Genomic DNA, 20,928 nt, shown 5'->3' with positions numbered 1-20,928 from the left:
CCATGCAGGCAGATGGCAGCTGTGTGATGAGTTGTGCATAGCATTGTTCTGGTGAGGAGTGGTGGACTTGGGGTTTACGTGGCTGATTGTTGGCTTTTATGTTCTGTTTGCAACTCAAGTTATGTGGAGGTGAAAACTAGGGATTGAAACAGCATTTAAATGGGATTTGATCTGATAGAATCTCAAAGTGTGATAAGTATTTCAGGCAAACACTGGCTGTGGCTTGCCCTCATAGAATCATTCAGGTTGGAAAAGACCTCTCAGGTCCCCACATCCAATCCCATCATGCCCACTGATCACATCCCTCAGTGCCACATCTCTGTTTCTTTCAGGGACGGTAATCCCTCCACCTCCCTGGGCAGCCTCTTCAATTGCTTGTTTGAAATGCATGGTTTAGAGTAAATGGCATTTTCACTCAACAGTAGATATATGTGTATGTAAAAATACATATGCATGTATGGGTACAAGATTCCCAGTTCTGAGTGGTGCAGATTGAAATGTTGAAGGGTCCTTTTGGGAAACTGGGAGGCTTTGAGAGCACTCTATGAAAAGTGGGGTTAATCTGCTGCAGCTTTCACCTCCACCATCGCCTTCCCAGTCAGCGTGCCTCTTATCTCAGGCTGTTTTCAGAGAAACCTTCATCTCAGCAGACAGAATCACTGCCTTGTTATGGGGGTCATTACCAGCCTGTGTAATGAGAATTACAGCCTGCCTGCCTGGTAAACTGAGTAGAGGGCTGCGTTAGTACAGCTTGTCCATGCAGGAAAGCTTTGGAGAGGAATTAAGAGCATTCAGCACGGCTTATTGCAGGTGTTATGCTGTGCCTGCTGCCATTGCCTTCTCTCTATTGCAGGGAGCTGGGCTGTGTTTTCCATCCTCTCTTCAGTTGAAAGCAATGTTTATAATCCAAATGCAGAATGCTTTTCAATGTGTTCAGTATCAGGAGCAGAGCATCCCCAGGCTGAGTGATCCAAGCAGGTTGCAAGTATTGCTCATGGCACAGAGCTCGTGTTGCAGTGGGTCTGGAAAAGACCCTGACCCAGCACTTGTTGGATGAATGTCCCTGGGTGTTCTGTTCCTGCCTATAGCAGCTCTGCTGGGCTGTGAGATCACAGAGTCATTAAGGTTGGAAAGGACCATTAAGACAATCTGGTCCAACCCCAACCTATGCCCACCATGCCCCTCGGTGCCACGAGTGATTGAGACTGATGAGTTGACTCCTGCCGGGCTGCCTTGTGCTGCAGGATATGAGGTTGCTCTGGGTTCTAGGATTGCTCTAAACATCCTGAGTGCATTGACCTGGGATTGCAATGTCAATGCAATGCCCTACACTGTCATTCCCTGCTCCTTTGTAGGCAGTGGCTGCTTTCATTGCAGCGTCGTGCTACGTGGCACTGTTCACTCAGTGGCAGGCTGCTTTCCCTCCCACCCTGTATCTGCAGAGGGAATTCGGGGCAGCCCAGCTGCACCCACGCATCCTCCCCCGCTCAGCAGACAGCAGCAGCTCAGCTGAGATTAATGCCCTGAAACGTGGTGAGGAATCTCTGTGTGTGTTGCTGTCATCTCGTCCCATCAGCTGCTGTTCTCCACAAACGCACAGAAAGAAATATGCAAAACTCCTCTCCTGAAAGCCATTTTGTGTTTTTGTTTTTGTTTTTCAAATTCCCTTTTGGTGTTTCTGCACTGTGTAAATCAAATGTATTCTGTAAGAAGGACTCACATTTGCTCGCACCTCCCTGCAGCAATGGTGCTGGAGCAAAGCTATGGAAACCTGCATTGACCCCAAAGGGATTAAACACTCCTGGGGCAGGAGAGTCCCAGGGCATTTTGCATTCCTTGATTTCAGGGGAGCAGTGACACCTCACTACTGGGCTTGCAGATTTCTCCACCCCCAGCAGGTTGTCATCTTTCTTATTTACATTTACAGCATCCTAAAAAATGCTGCAAAAAATTCTGTGTAATTGGACATGAAGGATTAAAATGCCATTTATATGACATGGGCGTTCTTGCAAGCAGCCAAAACCTCACCTCCAGCTTCTGGACAATGGTTGCACTGTGAGGGCTTTTATCCCTGTGCTTTGCTCCTGCATTCCTGAAGCAAATAACCACTGCTGTGCCACATGCCTGCATGCCAGAGGCACTGAGTACAGCTTTCCATGCTCTCACTGGGGACAACAGCAATGGGGACAGCATCAACAGGGACAGCACTGCTGGGGAACTGCTGGGCTGGGTGTGAGGTGCTTAGAACAAGTCATAGAATCATCAAAGTTGGAAAAGACCTCCAAGATCACCACGTCCAACTGTCAGCCCTTCACCACCATGCTCGCTAATCGTGTCCCTAAATAGGCAGATGGGCTGGATGTACTATGAGGTCCCTCCCAACCCAACCATTTTGTGGTCCCCTGGTGGTGGTTACTCACATCTCAGCGTGGACCCAATGATGAGGTCACTTCCCATTTACCATTGGCTGTTCATGGCCAATGGAGATGTTTCAGCCGAGGGTCGTGGTCGTCCTGATGGGAGCAGTGAGGGAAGGCTCAGCCGGTGCTGGGGCCGTGCAGTGAGCTCATCCTGGCTCTGCTCCTGCTCAACTCGTTGTCTTGCATCAAGTTTCAGTGCTTATTCAGCCCTGCTGTTGTATCTGGAAAGCACTGTGAAGGAGTTGATCCCATATCCTGAAGGCTTCTCGGGTTCTTCTTCCTCTTGTTGTTAACTTCAGGAAAAGCTGGCAGTCAGAACTATTAGTGTTGGCTATTTTGGAGTTGGAAAGTAAATGTTCCCGGCTTCTACCGCCGGGGATGTGGTGGGAGTTGGGAGCTGAAGGCTTTGTTCTAGCACCTGTGGTAATATCCCTCAGCCACAGCATCTCATGGGTCTGGTTGGGAGCCCAGGATGGTTCAGCCACCCACAGGACAGGATGGTATCAGGTTCTCCCTTGCTCCTAGGGTAGTGTAAGGTTATGAGGATCAGAGCCCAGGGCATGGAGGCTGAGGGCTTTGCCTTCCCCACGGGGAGTGTGTGCGTAGTGTGTCCTTCTGGTCCTCTTTTTGCACCCAAGCAATGGTGATTGGGTAGAAGGGAATTTGCAACAGAGCTGCAAGAACCAAAAGCCTGTGTTGAAACTGAATGTCAAAGCAGAAATATTTGCTTTTTTTTTTTTTTTTTTAGTCAGGGGAAACTTTGACATTTCTTAGTGCCCTCCCAAGGGGACAGCAGCTCCTACCCCATGGGAAAGACCCAGAGGCTTCACATGGAGGTTTGGGGAGGAGGAATTAGCAATGCAAGAAATGCGTGTGAAGGGGAAATCACGCAGTGCTGTGGTCCTCTTAGGGAGAACCAACAGGCTGCAGAGAGAAACCACAGGAGAGGAGCCCCAGGGCCGGGTGCTGTCATGCTGAGCTGGGAAAAGTGAAATGTATATTAATATATTGTTAATTTTCCATTGACCGTGGGCGGAGTGAAAACAAAGCACTGGATCGCTACCAATACTGAGCGATCTGGGAAGCCTCCTCTCGTCGTTCCCATGAAGATGGGATGGCACATGATATATATTATTTTGGGTGGTGACGTTAGGAGTGCCAGCCCTGCATGTGAATAACGACCTCCCTGGTTGTCCTCCCTGCTCTGCAACTGCTCCGTGCTCTTGTTTATCAAGGTTTATTGCTGGGAAGTTCAACCTGACCACATCCTGCTGAGCTCCTTAGGTGGCCTGGGCTGATCTTCAGGGTGTCTCCATATAAATACCCAGCAGTACAGTTACCCTGATTGTTATGCGAGGCACAGATTGTTCCACCATACAAGGGTGTTATATATTAATGTACCGGTGCTTTGAATCTCATTACAAGAATCTGCTTTATTAATGGACTTTGTCCATGCTTAAGATTAACCATGATGCTGGATTTGCAAATGAAAGAAGTGAAATTCATGTTGTCCGTATTAATTATGTGTGCTCTTGGCAAGCCCTTAGAAACTGAGGAAACCATTTATTCTATTTCTGTTGCTCTGTCCTAGGTAAGAAAATGAGTCGGTGCTGTGGGATTTGCCTGTTTTGCTCCACTGCTGTTCTACCTGATGGGAAGAACATTGGGTAGAATGTTCAGAACTCAGAAGGATCTGATCTCAATTCCAGGTCCCTCTCTCTGAGCATTGCTTTCAATGGCTTCCCTCATTCCCTTCTCTGGGCATGGTCTGTGTTGAAGAATAAGCAATACTCATTTTTACTAAAGCCTGTATCGGTAGGATTGATAGGGAACCTACTGATGTGTGGCATTGGACTGGATAATCTCTAGAGGTCCCTTCCATCCCCTATGATTCTGTGATCCTGGGAAGATTTGGGGGTTTGTTTTAGCACCTAACTGCTTTGGAGGATCCCAGAACAATTGTCAAAGCATTTGTATAGTCCTCCACCACTGAAATTTGGTCCCTTTGAAATACAGCTTGCATTTATTGAACGGTAACAATACATCCCTCAGTAGCTAATGCAATAATAATCAACTTAAGGCTTGGAAGTGAAACCAGGTTTTAGATAGCTGTTATTGGATTGCAAGCCCCTATTATATGTGCAGGAAGGGATTGTTTTCTTCTGGGCACTAGAGAAGGTCCAATAGGCCCACAGTGACATGGTAATATTGATGCTGTAGATTCAGTGCAAGGTGCAGGAGACTTTGGGCACAATGTGGGGACAATGCAGGGCAAGTGAGGCTGACTTTCCTGCAGGTTGATCCAAAGAAATCCAGCTTCTCCCAGTGTCTTCCTTGTGGTCCCAGCTGGGCAACCCTGACAGCAGCTGTGTAACATCTGGCTCAGCTGCAGGCCATCTGTCCTGGTATCTGTCCATCTGCTGCCACGTGGGGTGTCCTGCAGCCAGGTCCTGCTCCTTCTCCAGATCCTTTCCCTGACATCGATTCCCCAGAATTTCTGGGAACTTGATTACCATTGAGATTTTTGCCCCTTTCCCATTGTCAGAGGAAACTGGCTGACGTTTGGGGCTCCTTAGGGAAGACAGAGAGGTGGAAGGATGGACAGAGAGCAGGCACTCATCCTGGCTGTGGGATGGATCATTACTGAGGTTGGACGACTCTCATTGGTCATAGCATGTGCTGTCATTTCCAATGGGGAAGTCATGCAATGGTGAATGTTGCTCTGTGGGGAAGGGCTAGCTGTGTGCCCACATGGTGGAAGTTAGGGAGAGAGTGATTCCTCCCCATCTGCCATCCCTATCTTCTGCTTGGAACCCTCTTCCCTTTTCTGTAAATACTTATTACAAAGACATGTGAGTATTCAGTGCATATGAAGACAACAACTGCATACATAAATGGAAGTCTTGAGTGCCTGTAAGGCATCTCTTGTCCCCTCGCAAACACAGAAGGTGTTTGAGCTCCTGCTTGCCTCCAGCAAAACAGGGGGGACCTAATGGAACCTAAAAACCTCACTGATACTGGTGAATGGCCTGCTGCAAAACAGCTGGTGCTGCTCTTGGATGGAAGAGCTGGGAGTTGAGCTGCACATTTCCTGGGCTGGAAAACAAAGGTGAGAGCAGCACGAGTGGGATATTCCTGCTCTGGTTGCATGAACTGTCTCAGATAAGCTAATTAGAAGGGCTTTTCTTGGCGGCTAACTGATAGAGACAGCCACATCCAGGGGCTGACTCAGCCCAGCTGCTCGGAACTGGGTGAATCATCAGCTTAACACGAGCTGGCAGCAGATCGGGGCGATGTGACGCGGCTGCATCCTCACCTGGCAGGAGATGAGATGCATCCCATCCTCCAGCTCTGTTTTCCAGCTGAAATCTCAGAGCTTTTTGCCAGGGAGGAGAAGTCTGGTCTTGCACAAGGTCAGCCGCTGCCCCGTGTTATAGACTTAAATTATTTGGAGTTGCCTTCCCCACGTGAAGTTTCTAAGCTTTTGGAGACTGGGATCCCACTGTACACCAAGATGGGATGGGCAACCGAGGCCATCCATCCTCATTAAATATCCACAGGCACTTTCCTGAAAAAGCCTGTGAGCTGTGGTCTGGCCAAACTCCAACTGGGATAATTACATTTGCCTCGCAGTTTAAAATAAATGCGGCACATTCTTCAGCAAATCTCTTGTTCACAGCTGTTTATTATTGGGATGGCGGCATCATATCTCTGCCCATTAATCCGTCTCTCCTCCTTTCCAAACTTGCAGCCTCCTGGAGGGGGGTTGAGCTGCCACTATTTATTATTGGAGTCAATCTGCCAAGCAAATGTTTACTTCCTCCCTTAAACATTGACTCTTCTCTAAACGTACCCTCACTTGAGGTTGGATGAGCAATCATTGGTTCCCAACCAAAATTTGTTCTCCTAAGCAGAAAATATCCACGCACTTAAACTCCAGTTTTGCACCAGTCCTGCAGGTTGCAAACAGATTTGCAGCACCCTTCTCTATGGGGATGGTTATGGGGTGAATGGGGTTGACGCAGGTGCTGGTCCCCATTCATTCTCCCCCTACAAAACAGCCCTACAGCCTTTGTGCAGTCCATCTCCTATGCCCATCTCCAGTCCAGCCTTGCTGATGCCCACCTCATGCAGTCATTTCCCCCAGATAACTTGCTGAGGACGATGGATTGCACGCAGCATTAATCCTTCTTTTCCTCCACACTCACTGCTTGTTTATAATACAACCTCTCTGCTCAGCAATTCATTACACTCGTGGTGGAGATAAGGCCCAGTGTTGGAAGGGGTGCTTGCCAAAATAGCAGCTCTGGGGCTATTTATGAGCAGCAGTGATAGCAGGAGCTCTGGGCGGTGTTTTGCACAGTAACCTCATTTGGGCACCCACTAACTGCATTCCCTTTGAGTTAATAAAGGCAGCAACCGAGCAGCATGCCTTATCTCACGACTTCTTGCATGGACCAGCTGAATTTTCCTCTAATTGTGATTCAATTTGCAGTGATCGATGGTTTAATAAGAGAAAAACATGCTTGGTTTCCAGTGCTTATGGCTGCTGGTGGCCCAGGGAGCATCCCACGATGCTGGGTTGTGGAGCTCTGAGAGCTGACTGCTGTGCTGCAGTTCCTGGCAGGCAGAAGGAGGGGAACAGCAAGGTGTTGTGCCCAGAGATAGGGAAAGATAAATGAGGCTTATGGCTCTCAGATGCCTCGCTTGCATTTATTTTGCCTTTTTCATGGGGAAAACAGCATTGCTCATGTAGTGTTTGCCTGGTGAAAGCAATGGTGAGTTCTGAGTTTGGGTTTTGGGCAGTGGTTTGGGTTCTTTCTTGGTGGTTGCTTGCCAAAGGGGGGAACCAGGTCTGCTGGATTTCCAACATAACTGGGTTCTGGCGGTGCCTTTTGTTGCTGTGCCCAGGAATTTTCCTTTGCTGGATGCTTTGGAAGGAGGAATTATTTCTTCCTGTTGCACTTAGGAGTTAAATTCCTACTTTCATCGCTAGGGACTGAAGGCATCTTGGCTTTCTCTTGGCCTCCTAAAGGATGAAATAAGTCATAGACTCTGTAGGAAGGGCATGGGTGAGGGAGAATGAGCTGAGGCAGGGCTGTGCTTTCAGCCAGGATCTAAACCTGGACATCAGCATAGGGCTGTTGGTTGTGCATGGACAAGGCACTGAACTCTCCTCCCACGGGGTACCAGGGATGTAGATATCCCCTCTCCTGTCACAAACCATCTCAGCCCTGTGCCTGTCTTTGGGCATATGCTAGGAAAACACCCCTCCAGCCAAAACCCAGACAGCTGTGGTCTTATTGGATGCCAGATATCACTGTTTTTCACCCATATACCCTTACAACTTGAAAGCTGCTCTTGCTGTCCAGGTAAGGATCCTCTGGGGAAAGGGAACGTGCTGTAAAAAGCCCTATGATTGGAGCCAGATGCTGGGCGTGTTCTCCCAAGTTCACAATCTGCGATTTGCTGACAGCAGAGCTGGTGCTAAGTTATTAAATTGCAGATGAGCTCATCGCTTGGCCTCGGACGAGTTTCAGCCTTGAGTGGCTTTAAAATATTACATGTGGTGGGAAGAGACAGTGCTGGTGTGGCAGAGAGATTTAGGGAGCAGCTGAGAAAGACATCTGCACATAAGGAATGCGTATGGGGAGGGAGGAGGGGATGCTCCATGTGAAAGACGTGAGCTCTCCCAGGAGAGAGAAATGCTCAGATTGGTTGGTTCTATGTTTTAATCTTAGCTGAAAACTGTCAGCCTTCTGAGATGTTCAAAGGGAAGTGGCTAGATGCTAAGCCTGGTGTGATCCTGAAAGATCCCGGTGTGTTGAAAACAACGTGTGGGATTAGTGCTGCCTAGCTCCAAAGTCATCCCCTATGGTAGTGTTGTTTGCACATCCATTTCTGACCTGGTATTTGCTCAGTCGTATTATCATTAGGGTTGGTAAAGACCTCTAAGATCCCCAAGTCCAACCTACATTACTACGAGGATGGGCTGGAAGAGTTGGCTTTGGGGGTCCCCCTGCTCTACACATCCAACCCTACTGCTCTTGTATGGGTAAAGGCTGCATCTCTACTGTGAGGCTTCCTGGGGAGCTGTTCAGGTCTTGGGGTATCAGGAAAGACCTCGAATGTGCATTCATTCGAGTGCAGTTCTACTCCCTGATTTTGAAGAGCAAAACACTGTGGAAATGGAATACTTGAAGCAAATGGAATACACTATATATAACCCTTCCTCTCCTTGTCCCTGTGCACTAATGTCTTTCACAGAATGATGAGTTCTCTGCCAAAATTCCTCAAATTATTATGTCTAAAGATTGAGAATCGGAGAAAATAGCCTTAGAGGGGCCCTCAAGTGGTCTGACCCTCCCCAGGGCAGCATTAGCTCCATCTGAACTGTTCCTGACACATCCCTGCCTCCACCCTTCCCAGCCTGCTCCAGTGCTTCATCACCCCACAGCTCCTGAGTTTATCCTTCTGCTTCCCCTTCTGCAAATTTAGGCTCATTCCTCCCTCCTTGTGGTTTAACAGGCATGGTGAGGATGGGTTGGTCTTTGGATTTGATGTTATTAGAGGTCTTTTCCATTCTCAATGATTCTATAATGATCAGTGCAGGGGAATTTAAGATCCATTCTAGTAATTGGCTTTGGAGCTGTGTCTAATGTTGCTTCTGTACCCTGTCTCTGCAGGATTTAGGAATGGAGTCGACCTCTCTGGATGATGTCCTCTACCGATATGCCAGCTTTCGGAACCTGGTGGATCCAATCACTCATGACCTCATCATCAGCCTCGCTAGGTACATCCACTGCCCCAAGCCGGTAGGTAACACAGCACTGTCACAGCCCACAGCTGCTGGCTTGGAAAATGCCTCCACTGGGAGCATAAGGCTTTGCCAAGTGCCAGGCAGAAGGCATCCTCCTTAATTCAGTGCTGATGGGTCTTTGGTCAGAGAAGATGTGCTCAGGCATTGTGGTTTCACTGCAGGGTAGTGAGCTTTCCAGGTACTGTAGTGACATTACCCTAATGTGAGTCCTTTGGGTCTTGGTACTTGGTTTTGCAAGTTATCTCTGCTTTCTTTTACTCGTTTCTGTGCTAGAGAACTTGTCCTGTTGGGAACAATTTCTGCCTTGCAAGGACACCAGATCCTTCCTCACCCTTGTGCAATATTTATCGTGACCCCAAATGACAAAGAGAGTCCTTGGCTGTCTTGCAAGGATGGGTTTCTGAACAAGCCCAGTTTGTGGGCTGCTGGTTGGGCTCTGCCATAAGCACAGCCCCACAGATGGGAGCTTTCAAACCCCTCAGCCCCATTTGCTCCCTGGCAGCAATAGCAGTGTTTGGGCTTTTGGAAATCCCATGCTGGCTCGCTTCTCTTCTATGATAAATGTGGCTCTGCGTCGTGGCTGCTGGCTGTTAGGATAATTAGGGTTTTTCTCTCTCCCCAGGCTTTCCTTTTAAATAAGCAATATTGTCAGTGTCTGATCCAGAAAACAGCGTAGGCTTAAGAGTGTTACAAGATGTCTGATTGCTCAGAACGCAATGGATAATGGGGAGAGGGGAGGAGGGAAGACCAGCAGCTGCCAGACATGATTGCAGGAGACACTGCAGATCCGGGGGTTTAATCTCCCATCTTCAAGCCCCCACGTGTAAATTTAGGAGGATGGCACAACTCTCCTAGAACGATGTGCAGTGTCCCAATGATGTGTCATGCATCAAATTGTGTTTAAAAGAAATGATGTGAGCTGTAGGAAGAGGCTGAGGGATGCTTTCTGCTAAGCGTGCAGGAGGAGTTAGGGGCATCCTGGTGGGACGTCTGGCATTCCAACAGCTTCTGTAGAGTTGTGGGGACAGCTGGGGGGACAACAGAGCAAGATCCAGCCCAGCATGGGGACCGCCCTGTGCACCCCAGGTGTTGTCCCAGTGCTTCTGGAGGGACTGTGTGTCTCTCTGCATGAGCTCATCAGCCTCTGAATTTCTGCCAGGAACACACATGTTGTACTCTGTATCCCAAGCGCATGCTTTATTTGTAAGCTGTTTTTTGGAAAGGACCATCCTTAGGATGCATGGGTCTTAGATGGACCTGCAGCATTGCCTCTTTCATTTTCTGTAAAATCCATGAGGTTTACTCACTGCTATTCCTTGTGGGCGTTTCACACCTCTACTGAAAAATGGGGGAAACTGATTTTAAACACATTTAAATGGCAGCCCATGCAGCACTGGATCTCTTCTTCTGCATGGGATGCCTCTCGCTGAATGCACGTGGTCCTCATCCCCTGATTTTCTGTATGTCCCCCAATAGGTTGCATGCCTTCACCACCTGGGCTGTTTTCCAGCCCTCTGACTCGAGACTTCTTGCTCTTCCTATATTTCTTTGGCAGAGATTTGGCAGCCTCACACGAGAGCAAGGGAACATGGGGCCAGGAGCCAAAGGTATCCATAACACCCCCTGGCACAAATATACATACATCCTAGATCTCTTATACATGTGTATAGGGTGAGGCAGCTGTGAATTTGCCCACAGGGAGGTGGGAAGCTTGGACTCATGCAGACCCCAGTGCTCAGCCTCTATTTATACCACCTTAGCTTAAAGGTGACCTCTTGGCCTCTCCTCCCAGCTAAAACAAAAATGGAATGGGTTTTTCCAAGCTCTGGGTAAACACGTTCTGCTTTGCATGGCCAGGAAAAGTTGGCCTGGGCTCTCTGACGTGGCTGAGCAGCTCCTGCTTCCAGCAAGCAAATTCAAACCAGGAGCGAGGGGAAATGCTTAGCCTAGGCTGGGGGAGGCTGGAGAGCTCAAACATGGAAACCCTTTGGGTTTGCTCTCGTAGGGATGGCCATGTGCTTGGAGCATGGGCTGGGCTCTGCTCTTGTGAGATCTCTGAGGTGCTGGAGCTTGGGTGACTTTTGTTAGAGGAACACCAGCTTTCTTCTGGAACCTGGAGGTTCCAGGTCTGAACCTGGAGGTCAAGGACTGGATTTGCTCAGTCCTCTATTGCAGATGAATGACGTAATTTGACTGACGTTTGCATACAATCAAAGACATTTGAAACTAGTGTTTCCTTCCCCACAGCCTTGACCTCAGGGCTGTGTATTTTATCTTGCAGTTTCTCTTTCTCCCAGCACCGTGGCAATGAGCCAGAGCAATGCTTGGGGAGTGCATTTCTGCTGCCCTGGGCACAGCCCACAGCCAAGCCATTGCCAAACCCCCAGTGGATTCAAGAGGTGATTGCAGAACTATGGTGCAATGTCTGTCTGTCCAGGGTCATGCTCTGAATGGAGGACACGCTCTGAATGGGAACAAAGAGTGGTGGGAACGCCACAGGGCATGGGTTACTCAATGCCCCAAATCTTCCTTACACCCAGTTAGGTTTTTTCCTGGCAGAGGAGCTGAAAACACACATGTGCAAGGAGGAAAGGGCCATAGCAGAAAAAAAAGAAAAAAAGAAAAAAAGAAAAAAATCAGCTCTTTTTGCCAACAGGAATATCTGGCCATAAACTACTGGAAAATTAAAGTGGTTTCTTTTTTTCCATAGACAGTAGCCATACGTATGGATGACTGATGACTGTGATAGTGAGTGAGTCAGGCTTTCCCCTGCTTGAGGACTTGTTGGACGTGGGATGAGCACCGAGCAGGGCTTGAGGGGGAACAGACAGTGAAGCCTTGGGGGACAACTGCTTTTCCCCTTGCTGCCTTGGTGCAGTGGTTCCTCTGCTCTTACAGTTGCTGGGGGGAAACTGGAGTAAATGCAAGATGAAGTGCTGGCTTTGCTTATCCCTGTCCCATGGCTGGCTTTGCAAGAAGACATTTTTGCCCATGCTGGTGCCAAGGGCTGGCAAAGCAGCTGAGCAAAAACCTATTCCCAACCCAGCTTTGCCTGGCTGCTCCTCTGCAAGCCCATTGAGAAGAGAGGTGAGAAATGGAACCCCATTTGTAGGGTGTTGGATATGGACAAACAGGTCAGCATGAAAACGGGGTCTTGTTTCTCCTCACTGCAAACAGGGAGGTGATGGGCTGAGATGGGAAGCAGGATGGGATTTGTTTGTGCAGGGCCTGATAGAGTGAAGATCTCTTTTCTTGTGCACTTTGTGTCATTTGAGAATCCATGGGTCCCTGGCTCAGATTTCCTGTGTGAGCTCTAAATCGATCAGGTTTGCAGTGTGGGTTTGATTATACGGATCATCACCCATGAAAGCAAGAAAAAGTGCATAAAGAAGTAGCAGTTATCACGACCTGATTGGAATGGTCTATTTCATCTTCAGCCCTGGGGTATAAGGATTTGACTTACAGATGATGTTGGGTTTTGATGCCCTGCATTTTTAAAGAGTGTTATTTCTGATGGAGCTGTGCTGAAAGTAATATGAGCATCTTTCCTCTAATTTAAAGCACTGTGTGCTGTGACACGTGGGTGAGTGTGTATTAACAAACTCAGCTTATATGGAGTGAATATAGCTGGAATACCGTGACCATCAAAACGAAGCTCATAACCCAACTCCTCCACCATGCCTGTTGGTATTTGCTCTTGAATTCAAATTGTCTGGCAAGTTTCTGACATCACACTAATTTTTGTAGTAGGATAAGCTACTAAAAGCAGTGACCCATCGACCTGTAAATCCCCCAAATATCTGATATAAAAGCAAAGAGAATCCAGTTAAGTCAATTGTATTCTGTGTTAATGGCTTAGGTTTTCTTTTTTGTCAGTTTTGCTCCAAGTCTGAAGATCACTTTCTGGGTATTTAAAACATCTGCAATACATTAAAATATCCTGCAGCGTGAAACTGGCTGAGAAGCTCAGGCTCTGCTAACAACTCTGGTTCTATCTCGATTTAAAGGGCTGTGCCCTCTGCTCTTTATAAAAAGAGAGATGTTCTCAAAAGCCTTTGTGCACAAGCTAAAGCTGAGCAGAGTGCCTTGGAAACATGAGAAAATTGCACAGAAGGCAATTGCACTTTGCAATTATTTTACCATCAAGGCTAAATGTGAATAATGGTGAGGTCTAGATGGGCTGTGATGGCACCAATGCCAGCAAATTTGCTGGGGAAGATTGTGATTTTTTTTTTTTTTAATATGGAATGGGGTGCAGAGAAAGAGGCAATATCCCTCGCTCTTTCTTACCTTTCCCTATGGAAGTCAGAAACCCAGATACAGACTTCTGCACACGATGGCTATTCAGTGTGTTCAGTGTAGGAGAGCCAGGGGAAACCCATCCACATGTGGTGTTTTCAGCAACAGGAAGAATTCCCCTGAATTTAAAAGCTCTGATTCATTTGTGGAACTGGGCAAAGGCCCAGCAGCACGTGCAGCTCTTGCTGCAGTGTGGGGAGACAAAGGAGCCTTTCACATCCTCACTACCTAAACGATACCATGTGGGGGCAATGAATGGGGAATCTGTGATTCCACAGTCTTGAAGTGCTGCACAGCACCATTCTGAGTGTAGGAGGCTGGACGAACACATTTGTGTTATTGGAACAGCTGGATGAGGTTTGCATTAACAAAAGATAAAAGCAATAAATTTTAAATGCTTGTTTCTCCCTGCTCATCCTCTTGGTCCCGTGCAGTATGGCCAGGTCATTCTTATCAATTTTTTATCTTCTCTGCTTTGCATTGCTTCAACTCAAAATCTTGACGCCGGCTCAGTTCCCATAACAATAAGTTGACCTTTCCTAACAGCTGCACCAGTGTCTGCAAACCCTCCCAAATGCCACAGGGTGGATTTTGTCAGCTCAGGGACGGATCTTGCAGAGCTCCAAAATGTCAGGCGCTGTGCAAGGGCTTTGGTGCACGAGTTGGGACTGGAGTAGGTGATAAAGGAAAGGAACCCAAAGCAAAAGACATTTTGTGATGCTCTCCCAGCAAAGTTCCATCTTTTCTTCAACAATTTGTTTTTTTTCCCAACTACTTCTCCTCTGGAGCAAACCCAACCAGCAGATGATAGACCCAAGCTGCCTCTGCTGTGCGCCCACTTTTGGCTCTCCCGCTGATGCTCATTGATGAGCATGATTGAAGCCCATGGTTGGGCTCTACTTGTCTCCTGTCTTGGTGGTCTCCTCTCGTGGTGGACAGCAAAATGCCATGAGATCCTGGTCATGACTAACAGAGCTCCCTTTTGGTGTAGTGAAAGCTCATGGGGAAGGTTCTAATATCTGTTTGATGGGTTGGGGCTCAGCAATTTGTCTCATTTGGGGCTCAGCCACCCCATATTTGAGCCAAGTCCCTGGTCTCTTGCTCAATGCATTGCTCCCCTCCAAAAAAGTGTCACCTGGGAAGCACGTCAAAGAGGTGCTCATATGGAATCCATGCCATAAAACCAGCTTGAGTCGAGCAGATTTTTTGTGGTCCTGCCCCTTGCTACCAGAGAATCTCACATGTGGAATATTGACTGGAAAACATTTGACAAAGAAGGATGAGTGATGGAAGAAGGCATTTGCTGAGCTTGTTTCAGTAGAGCTGGCACGTTCATGGGTTATCTTGTGAATAATACTATGTGATGCATGATAATTTGAAGGAGTGCTTGCAGTCCTGTGGGTGTGTGGGGCTTTGTGCCATGTTTCAAGAGGTGTCCCCTCACACCTCATCCCTGGCAGAAGAGCTTTGCCCACAGCTGATGCCACGTGGATGAGGCCACCAACATGGGACTGAGCTGTTCCCATCCTGCACCCCCCCACCTGCAGCCTCTGCAGATAAAACCGAGTGTCCCTGAGGGAAATGATGGATGGAGAGCCAAGTAGCTCATTAAACTATAACAAAGTGTTTTATTGCTGTTTTCTGATGGTAATTGACATTGGAGTTCAGCTCATTTAGCTTTTAATCAGAACATAATATACCATGTAGGACAGAAGCTTATTGATTGCCTGGCAACTCATGGGAGTGGTGTTGGTGTACCTGGAGCACGTGTTGAGATTTTTTATGGCTGCTCACAGGTTCTGTCCTGGCTGCCGTGGGCACATGGATGGATGTTTTAATATTTGGTTGAGTCTCACTCCTACCAATGTGAATATTAAGTGAGTAAACGGTCTGCTTGCAGCGGGGGTTTGCAGAAATGGATGGTTTAATAAGGAGGATTTGCTGACAATCTCAGAGTGTTGATAGCATGCTGCTAAGGAATTTGCCACGGGCACACTGGACTAGCAAGAAAAACCCAGCTTAGTATTCATCCAAATTGATGAAAGATGCTCTAAAAGATTGTTTGATTCCATCGCAGGGGCAGTTCCCCAGTGTTTGAGGAATATGGGGAGATGAGGGCAGAAGGACAGAGGAGTGAGCCATGCAGAAAAATCTCTTTCATAGAATCATAAAATGGCTTGGGTTGGCAGGGACCCCAAGGATCATCAAGTTCCATCCCCCTGCCACAGGCAGGGCCACCATCCTCCACATCTGGTACTAGACCAGGTTGACCAAAGCCTTGAACACCTCCAGGGATGAGGCAGCCACAGCCTCTCTGGGCAACCTGTGCCAACACCTCACTACTCTTCGTTTTGCTTGTGCCCCAGATTTCACTTTCTTTGTTGAATTGTGGATTTGGGGTGGGTGAGAAGCCACAGGACTGGCGTGCTGATGGAGAGAGAGCTCCCATGTGCTCTCATTTCCTTCCCCAGGGTACACGCATGTGACAGCTCCTCACAGGGGTGACACCACTGCCCTGTCTCTGCTGGGGGAAAGGGAATGGAGGAAATGCAAAGAGTCAAAGTCTTGCAGATAGAAGGGCTGCCAGAAGGAAGTTCAGTGATTGCTCTTGGATAGAAGGGAGTGTGATTTCTGGGCAAAGTCCAGCAAGTCGCTGCCTCACACTCTGGGTTATTTGGTACCAGTGCAGCAGGGACTTGATCTCCCCTTCCCATGCTCTCATTCTAGGGGGTTGGAACTAAATGATCTTTAAGGTCCCTTCTGACTCAACCCAGGGTCCTATGATAATATTGCACTGGTTTCTAACATGGAACTGAATCCCAAACTCAGTGCTCAGTGCAGGTCCTTGGCTGTTCCCCAGCTTGTTTTGATGGCTGCTCATTTATCCTCTCTAGCGGGAGCTGAGCTGAGTGCCCTCCAGTAGATCTTGAACAAGATTGTTATATTCCTTTCTGCAATTTCCCTTTATTTCACATGTTCCCCTCAGGGCCATCCTTCACCTTGAATTTTATTGCCTTCTTTAATTGCTTCTCCAAAGTCCATGTGTAATATTACTTTTGAATTCTCTTAAATAACTTCCTGAGTCAACGCAATCCCATTCATCATGTACTTCTGGTCCTTTTGATAAGCCCTATTGTACCTTGCTTTTTATTTCAGTATGTCAACACCCAATCCATCGTGTTGTACTTCAGTCTTTTGTCAAGGCAAGTGTTGAGTGCTTCTTATGGTAGCATTAGGGTCGCAAAATTGGTTTCTACTTCTTGTCTTTGTTTCTGCAAATTTATTCTCTCAGTGCTCTGCTACTGCTGCAGCATCACCAGGTCCTAACATGGGCCAAGATTTAATTGAGATTCTCTTCAACACCTGGTGATAACCACACATGAGTGCCCAGATGCTCTTCCTCCACCTGAGTACACCAGAAGGAAGGGAGTTGTCCTCATCCAACGTCTTTTATCCAGACACAATCTGGAGTTCTGCTTGCATTGCATTTCTGTGCAACTCCTATTTATGTGGGTCATTATTTCTATATAACTTTCAAAGAACTCTCAGTAGAATTTCCTACAAACCCCTTCTTAATATCTCAGATAGTTGTATACAAAAACAACCCTACGTAAGATGTCTTGAAATAAGATGTAGCATCTTACTGGATGCTTTGCTCATCTTTAAGCTCTACTGTGTTCCTGGGAAGTGAGCACTGTAAAATACAAAACTGCAGAACAGGAGCAAGGGGGTTGGCTCTCTGAAGGGGAACCAGTGGTGAATGGTGCTTTGATGGGGTCTCGCTCGCTGTTCCCAGGTCCATGGCCCAAATCCTGCACCCCACAGAGCTGGCTCCACCACCAAGTGCCCTTCTGCAGTGGGAAATTTGGAGCTGGTTTATTTTTCTTGACTTTTTGATGACTTTTGGAGGCTCCTGCTGCTCTGTGGGTGATGGGATGGGATGTAAGAGGAGCTTGGAATGGACATGGCTGCTGGAGCCGTGCTGAGAGGGGCTAGCAATCCCAAACATAAATTTCCCATGTCAAAATAGATGCATTTTGTCCTGCAAAAAAGCAAATCTTCTCATACAGGAGACTTCCATTTTCTTCCAGCTGGTCCTTTCTTGGCCATTCTATAAAGCAAATTAATTCAGAGGTGCATTCTTCCCCTATAGAAGCCACAGGATGATGCTGGTCCCAATCTTGTTGGGGTCACAGGGAGTGGGCAGCCCAGGGCTGTGTGTCTATGGGAGATTAGGCAGGATGAGAGGACTTGTCTGACTGCTGGATAAAAGTCCCTCTGGGCTTCAAAAGGCAAATCTGGCACTGCTCTGCCCGCAGATGTCTGCAAGCAACAATAGGCTGCAATTCAGCCCTGTGCTTCAACAAGGAGGGAAAAAAAGAAAACCAGAAACCCATTAGATGACTTCAAAACCCATTAGATGACTTCAGTTCCACATGACTACATTGAAAGGGGAGGCATCTTAAGCTCAGCAGCGTTGGCTTCATCAAAGCAGGATGTGGGGAAAGCCCTTTGGGAAGCACATCCTTTGGGGCAGGGTCATTCATAGGTGTCGCAGGAAGGGACGTAGGTGACAAGCCCAGGAGCTAGTCAGGGCATATTTGAATGCCAGGATCCTGCTGCAGCCATCCAAATGTCAAAATAAATAAAAAGTCACCACTGGATGCATCACGATTCTGGCTTCACCCTTCTGAACACTGCCGAGGCATTTAGGGAGGGACCCAAGTGCTGAAACCTTTCCCTTCTACACACATTTCTTTGCTCATCTTTATAAACAGTGGCTGAATCTCTTTTGTTTCTTTGGTGTTCTGCAAAGAAAAGTCTTTCTTCCTTGGCTCGGGGTTTTACGTTTCGTGTTTGCAGGTAAATAAGGTGGGAGCAGGTTTGTTTTACTGCCATTCCTTTCCAATCTCTGCGTGGTTTGCTGGGGGTTTGCTCTTCTTGGCTGCCTGCTAATTTGTAATAACATCTCTGATGTGTGCCAAAAATCATTTAGGATGATCTGTCTCAGTGCTTTCTAGAGCATCTCTCACTGTTTTATGACTTTGTGCTACTGAGTAATAGCTCTGTTTACAGTTCTGAGCATGATTTTTTCTCTTCACTACCTTTTTTCCTCATAATAATCCAAACTAATAATCCAAACAGTTTGGTTTATTAGGAATAACCTGAAGGAAAAGAAGGACAATCCTAGCTAATCACCTAAGACAAATAAATCAAGGAGTGTGTAGGGGGAAATCTGTCAGCTCCTCCCTTGCTCAGGGGTATGAAATAGGTCATGTTGTAAGGGTCAACATCCAGTGACCCATATGGAAGGAAAACATCATGGCTGGGGATCTGTGCACCAAATGTGCAGAGATTTTCTCCCAGGATGAGTGTGGCTTCCCTGGGCAGTGGTTACAGTGGGTTGTGCACAGGCAGAGCTTAATTAAGCCCAAATCCTGGTTTGGAAGGCCGTTCTGGGACTTGTCGCACATTAGGATCTGCAGTGCAGCACCTTTTCTTGCCCGGAGATTGATTGGGAGTGACAGCAACATGAGACTGTGTAATAATGCCAGTGAAAACCTGTCGTGGGACATGGCTAATTGTTCTAATTTGGGCCGGCGCCCTGCTGTGCTGCAGCAGGAGGGCTTTGTCACAGGCTCTCTGGTCATTACTGCTGACCCATTTAACAGGGGGCTGCCCCCCAGGCTCTGCTGCTGGGGGAGGAGTAGACGGTTGCCTTCTTAATGAAGACAGAGGTATCTGCTATCGTGTCTTTATTGCAAGGTGCTACCAGTGAGGTGGGCAGATGTTTGTGGAACCCCTGGCAGTTTCAGCCTTGTGCATCTTTTCCCGTCCAAGCTCACGACACGGCTCTCCCTCCCAGCTCAAGCCCACACCTGGTTATTACCCAACCCCATCTCTCTTCTCATGGAGTCATTTTTGGGATTACTCTCACCCCAGTATGCCGATGGCAGTGTGGTCCCATCACAGTGATGCCAGTAGGACTGGATCCCTTTGCTCATGATCCCGAACACACTCTGGCCCTGCCACCCAGCAAGGATTCAGTGATCCCTGTGGGTCCCTTCCAGCTTGGGTTATTCTGTACAGGGATTTGGCCACTGTTGAGCCACAGCAAGAACAAAGCTCTCTGATGTTTGCTTTCCCATGGTGTCACCCCTTTGCTTCCTATCCCAACAGCAGGAGGGCAGCATGGCCATGGCTGCCCCAGCTGCATTTGGTTAAGGGATTGCAGCCTCATGAATCTCCTTTTCCAAGGGCTGGAGGAGGGGAGAGGGGCCCTGTGAAGGGCCCAACCTCTGCTCTCCACTTGTTCCACACTTAGCATCACATCTCCCACACTGGAAAGCATGTGCTGTGCCTTTCAATTCTTCCAGATTGAGATTTTTTCATGCCCTTTGACCACAAAAACCCAGCTGTACAATGGGCTGAGCAGGGAAAGACTGGGGGATTGCTGTGGGTGCACGAAGCCCCTCTGCCCAGCACTCCCCATTCAGAGGGAAGCGAGGTTCTACTTCCTCCACACGAGTGAGCTGCACGGATTCTTTCAGCTACATCAGTTTCCAAACAAACTTTTGGGCTCAGTCCCACCAGGGCGTGTGCCAGCTTTGATTATTTCCTAATAGACCTGGATAATAAACAGGGAAAAACACTTTGTTTAAACTGTAGTGTGAGCGTCCAGCTCTGATTTTGGCACGACTTCAACTGTGTCACTGCTTGGAAGCTCGAGTTGAGGAAGCACAGGGTGACTTTTGTACGTGGGTTTCAGGGCCCAGCCCCATAGGAATGCTGTCCCATGTGCTGCTGATGGTGGTGGGTCCTGGTGGCTTTGGGCAGGTCCAATCAAGAGTGCAGCCCCTGAGGTGAGCTGTGTGTTCTTCCCTGTGCTAAACAGTGACATCTACCAAAACAAAAATCTTTGGGATTAAACCCCTTATTTAAGGTTAAGTGTGATGATATGGTGATGAAAAATAGGGGTTACAGCCCTATGCTGATACTTCTGTTCCTGCAGATGTGCCCTCTGTTTGTTTTGTTTTGTTTTTTTTTCACTTGAGAAGAACCTGATGGAATTGTTTCCCTGCACACCCAGATGTGATTAGTCAAAATCCAGTTTGATCCTTGGTTAATATAACATTTATAATGTCTTTATAGAACCTGTTGTGCTCCACTGACTGCGAGGTGAGGTGGGAGAAAGCATTGCATAAATCACACTGCAAAGCACGTGGCTCCCAGCCAGGCTGAAGGAGGGGGCGGGAGGGCAGTGATAATTGGGCATCCTGATGGGTAAGACATGGAATCTCCAGCAGCACCCATGTCAGAGGGCAAGACCTTGAGCAATCAGCATGGATAAAGAGCAGTGGTGAGCTGAGAACAAATTCCTAAGACCAA

General features: G+C 47.8%; 1 protein-coding gene across 1 annotated transcript in view; it reads left to right on the top strand.

Annotated features, from left to right (window-relative positions):
* Positions 1-20,928, top strand: part of LRRC75A (leucine rich repeat containing 75A) — a 47,028-nt gene that overhangs the window by 6,304 nt on the left and 19,796 nt on the right. Inside the window, exon 2 of the mRNA XM_052688985.1 lies at positions 9,107-9,235. Coding sequence (XP_052544945.1) covers positions 9,107-9,235 — 129 coding nt within the window. The remainder of the gene's footprint in view (positions 1-9,106; positions 9,236-20,928) is intronic.

This window comes from Tympanuchus pallidicinctus, unplaced genomic scaffold, assembly GCF_026119805.1.
Source record: "Tympanuchus pallidicinctus isolate F22 unplaced genomic scaffold, pur_lepc_1.0 scaffold24, whole genome shotgun sequence".
Lineage (NCBI taxonomy): Eukaryota > Metazoa > Chordata > Aves > Galliformes > Phasianidae > Tympanuchus > Tympanuchus pallidicinctus.
The sequence above is the reverse complement of the archived record's forward strand: the minus strand, read 5'-3'. Positions and strand labels throughout refer to the sequence as shown.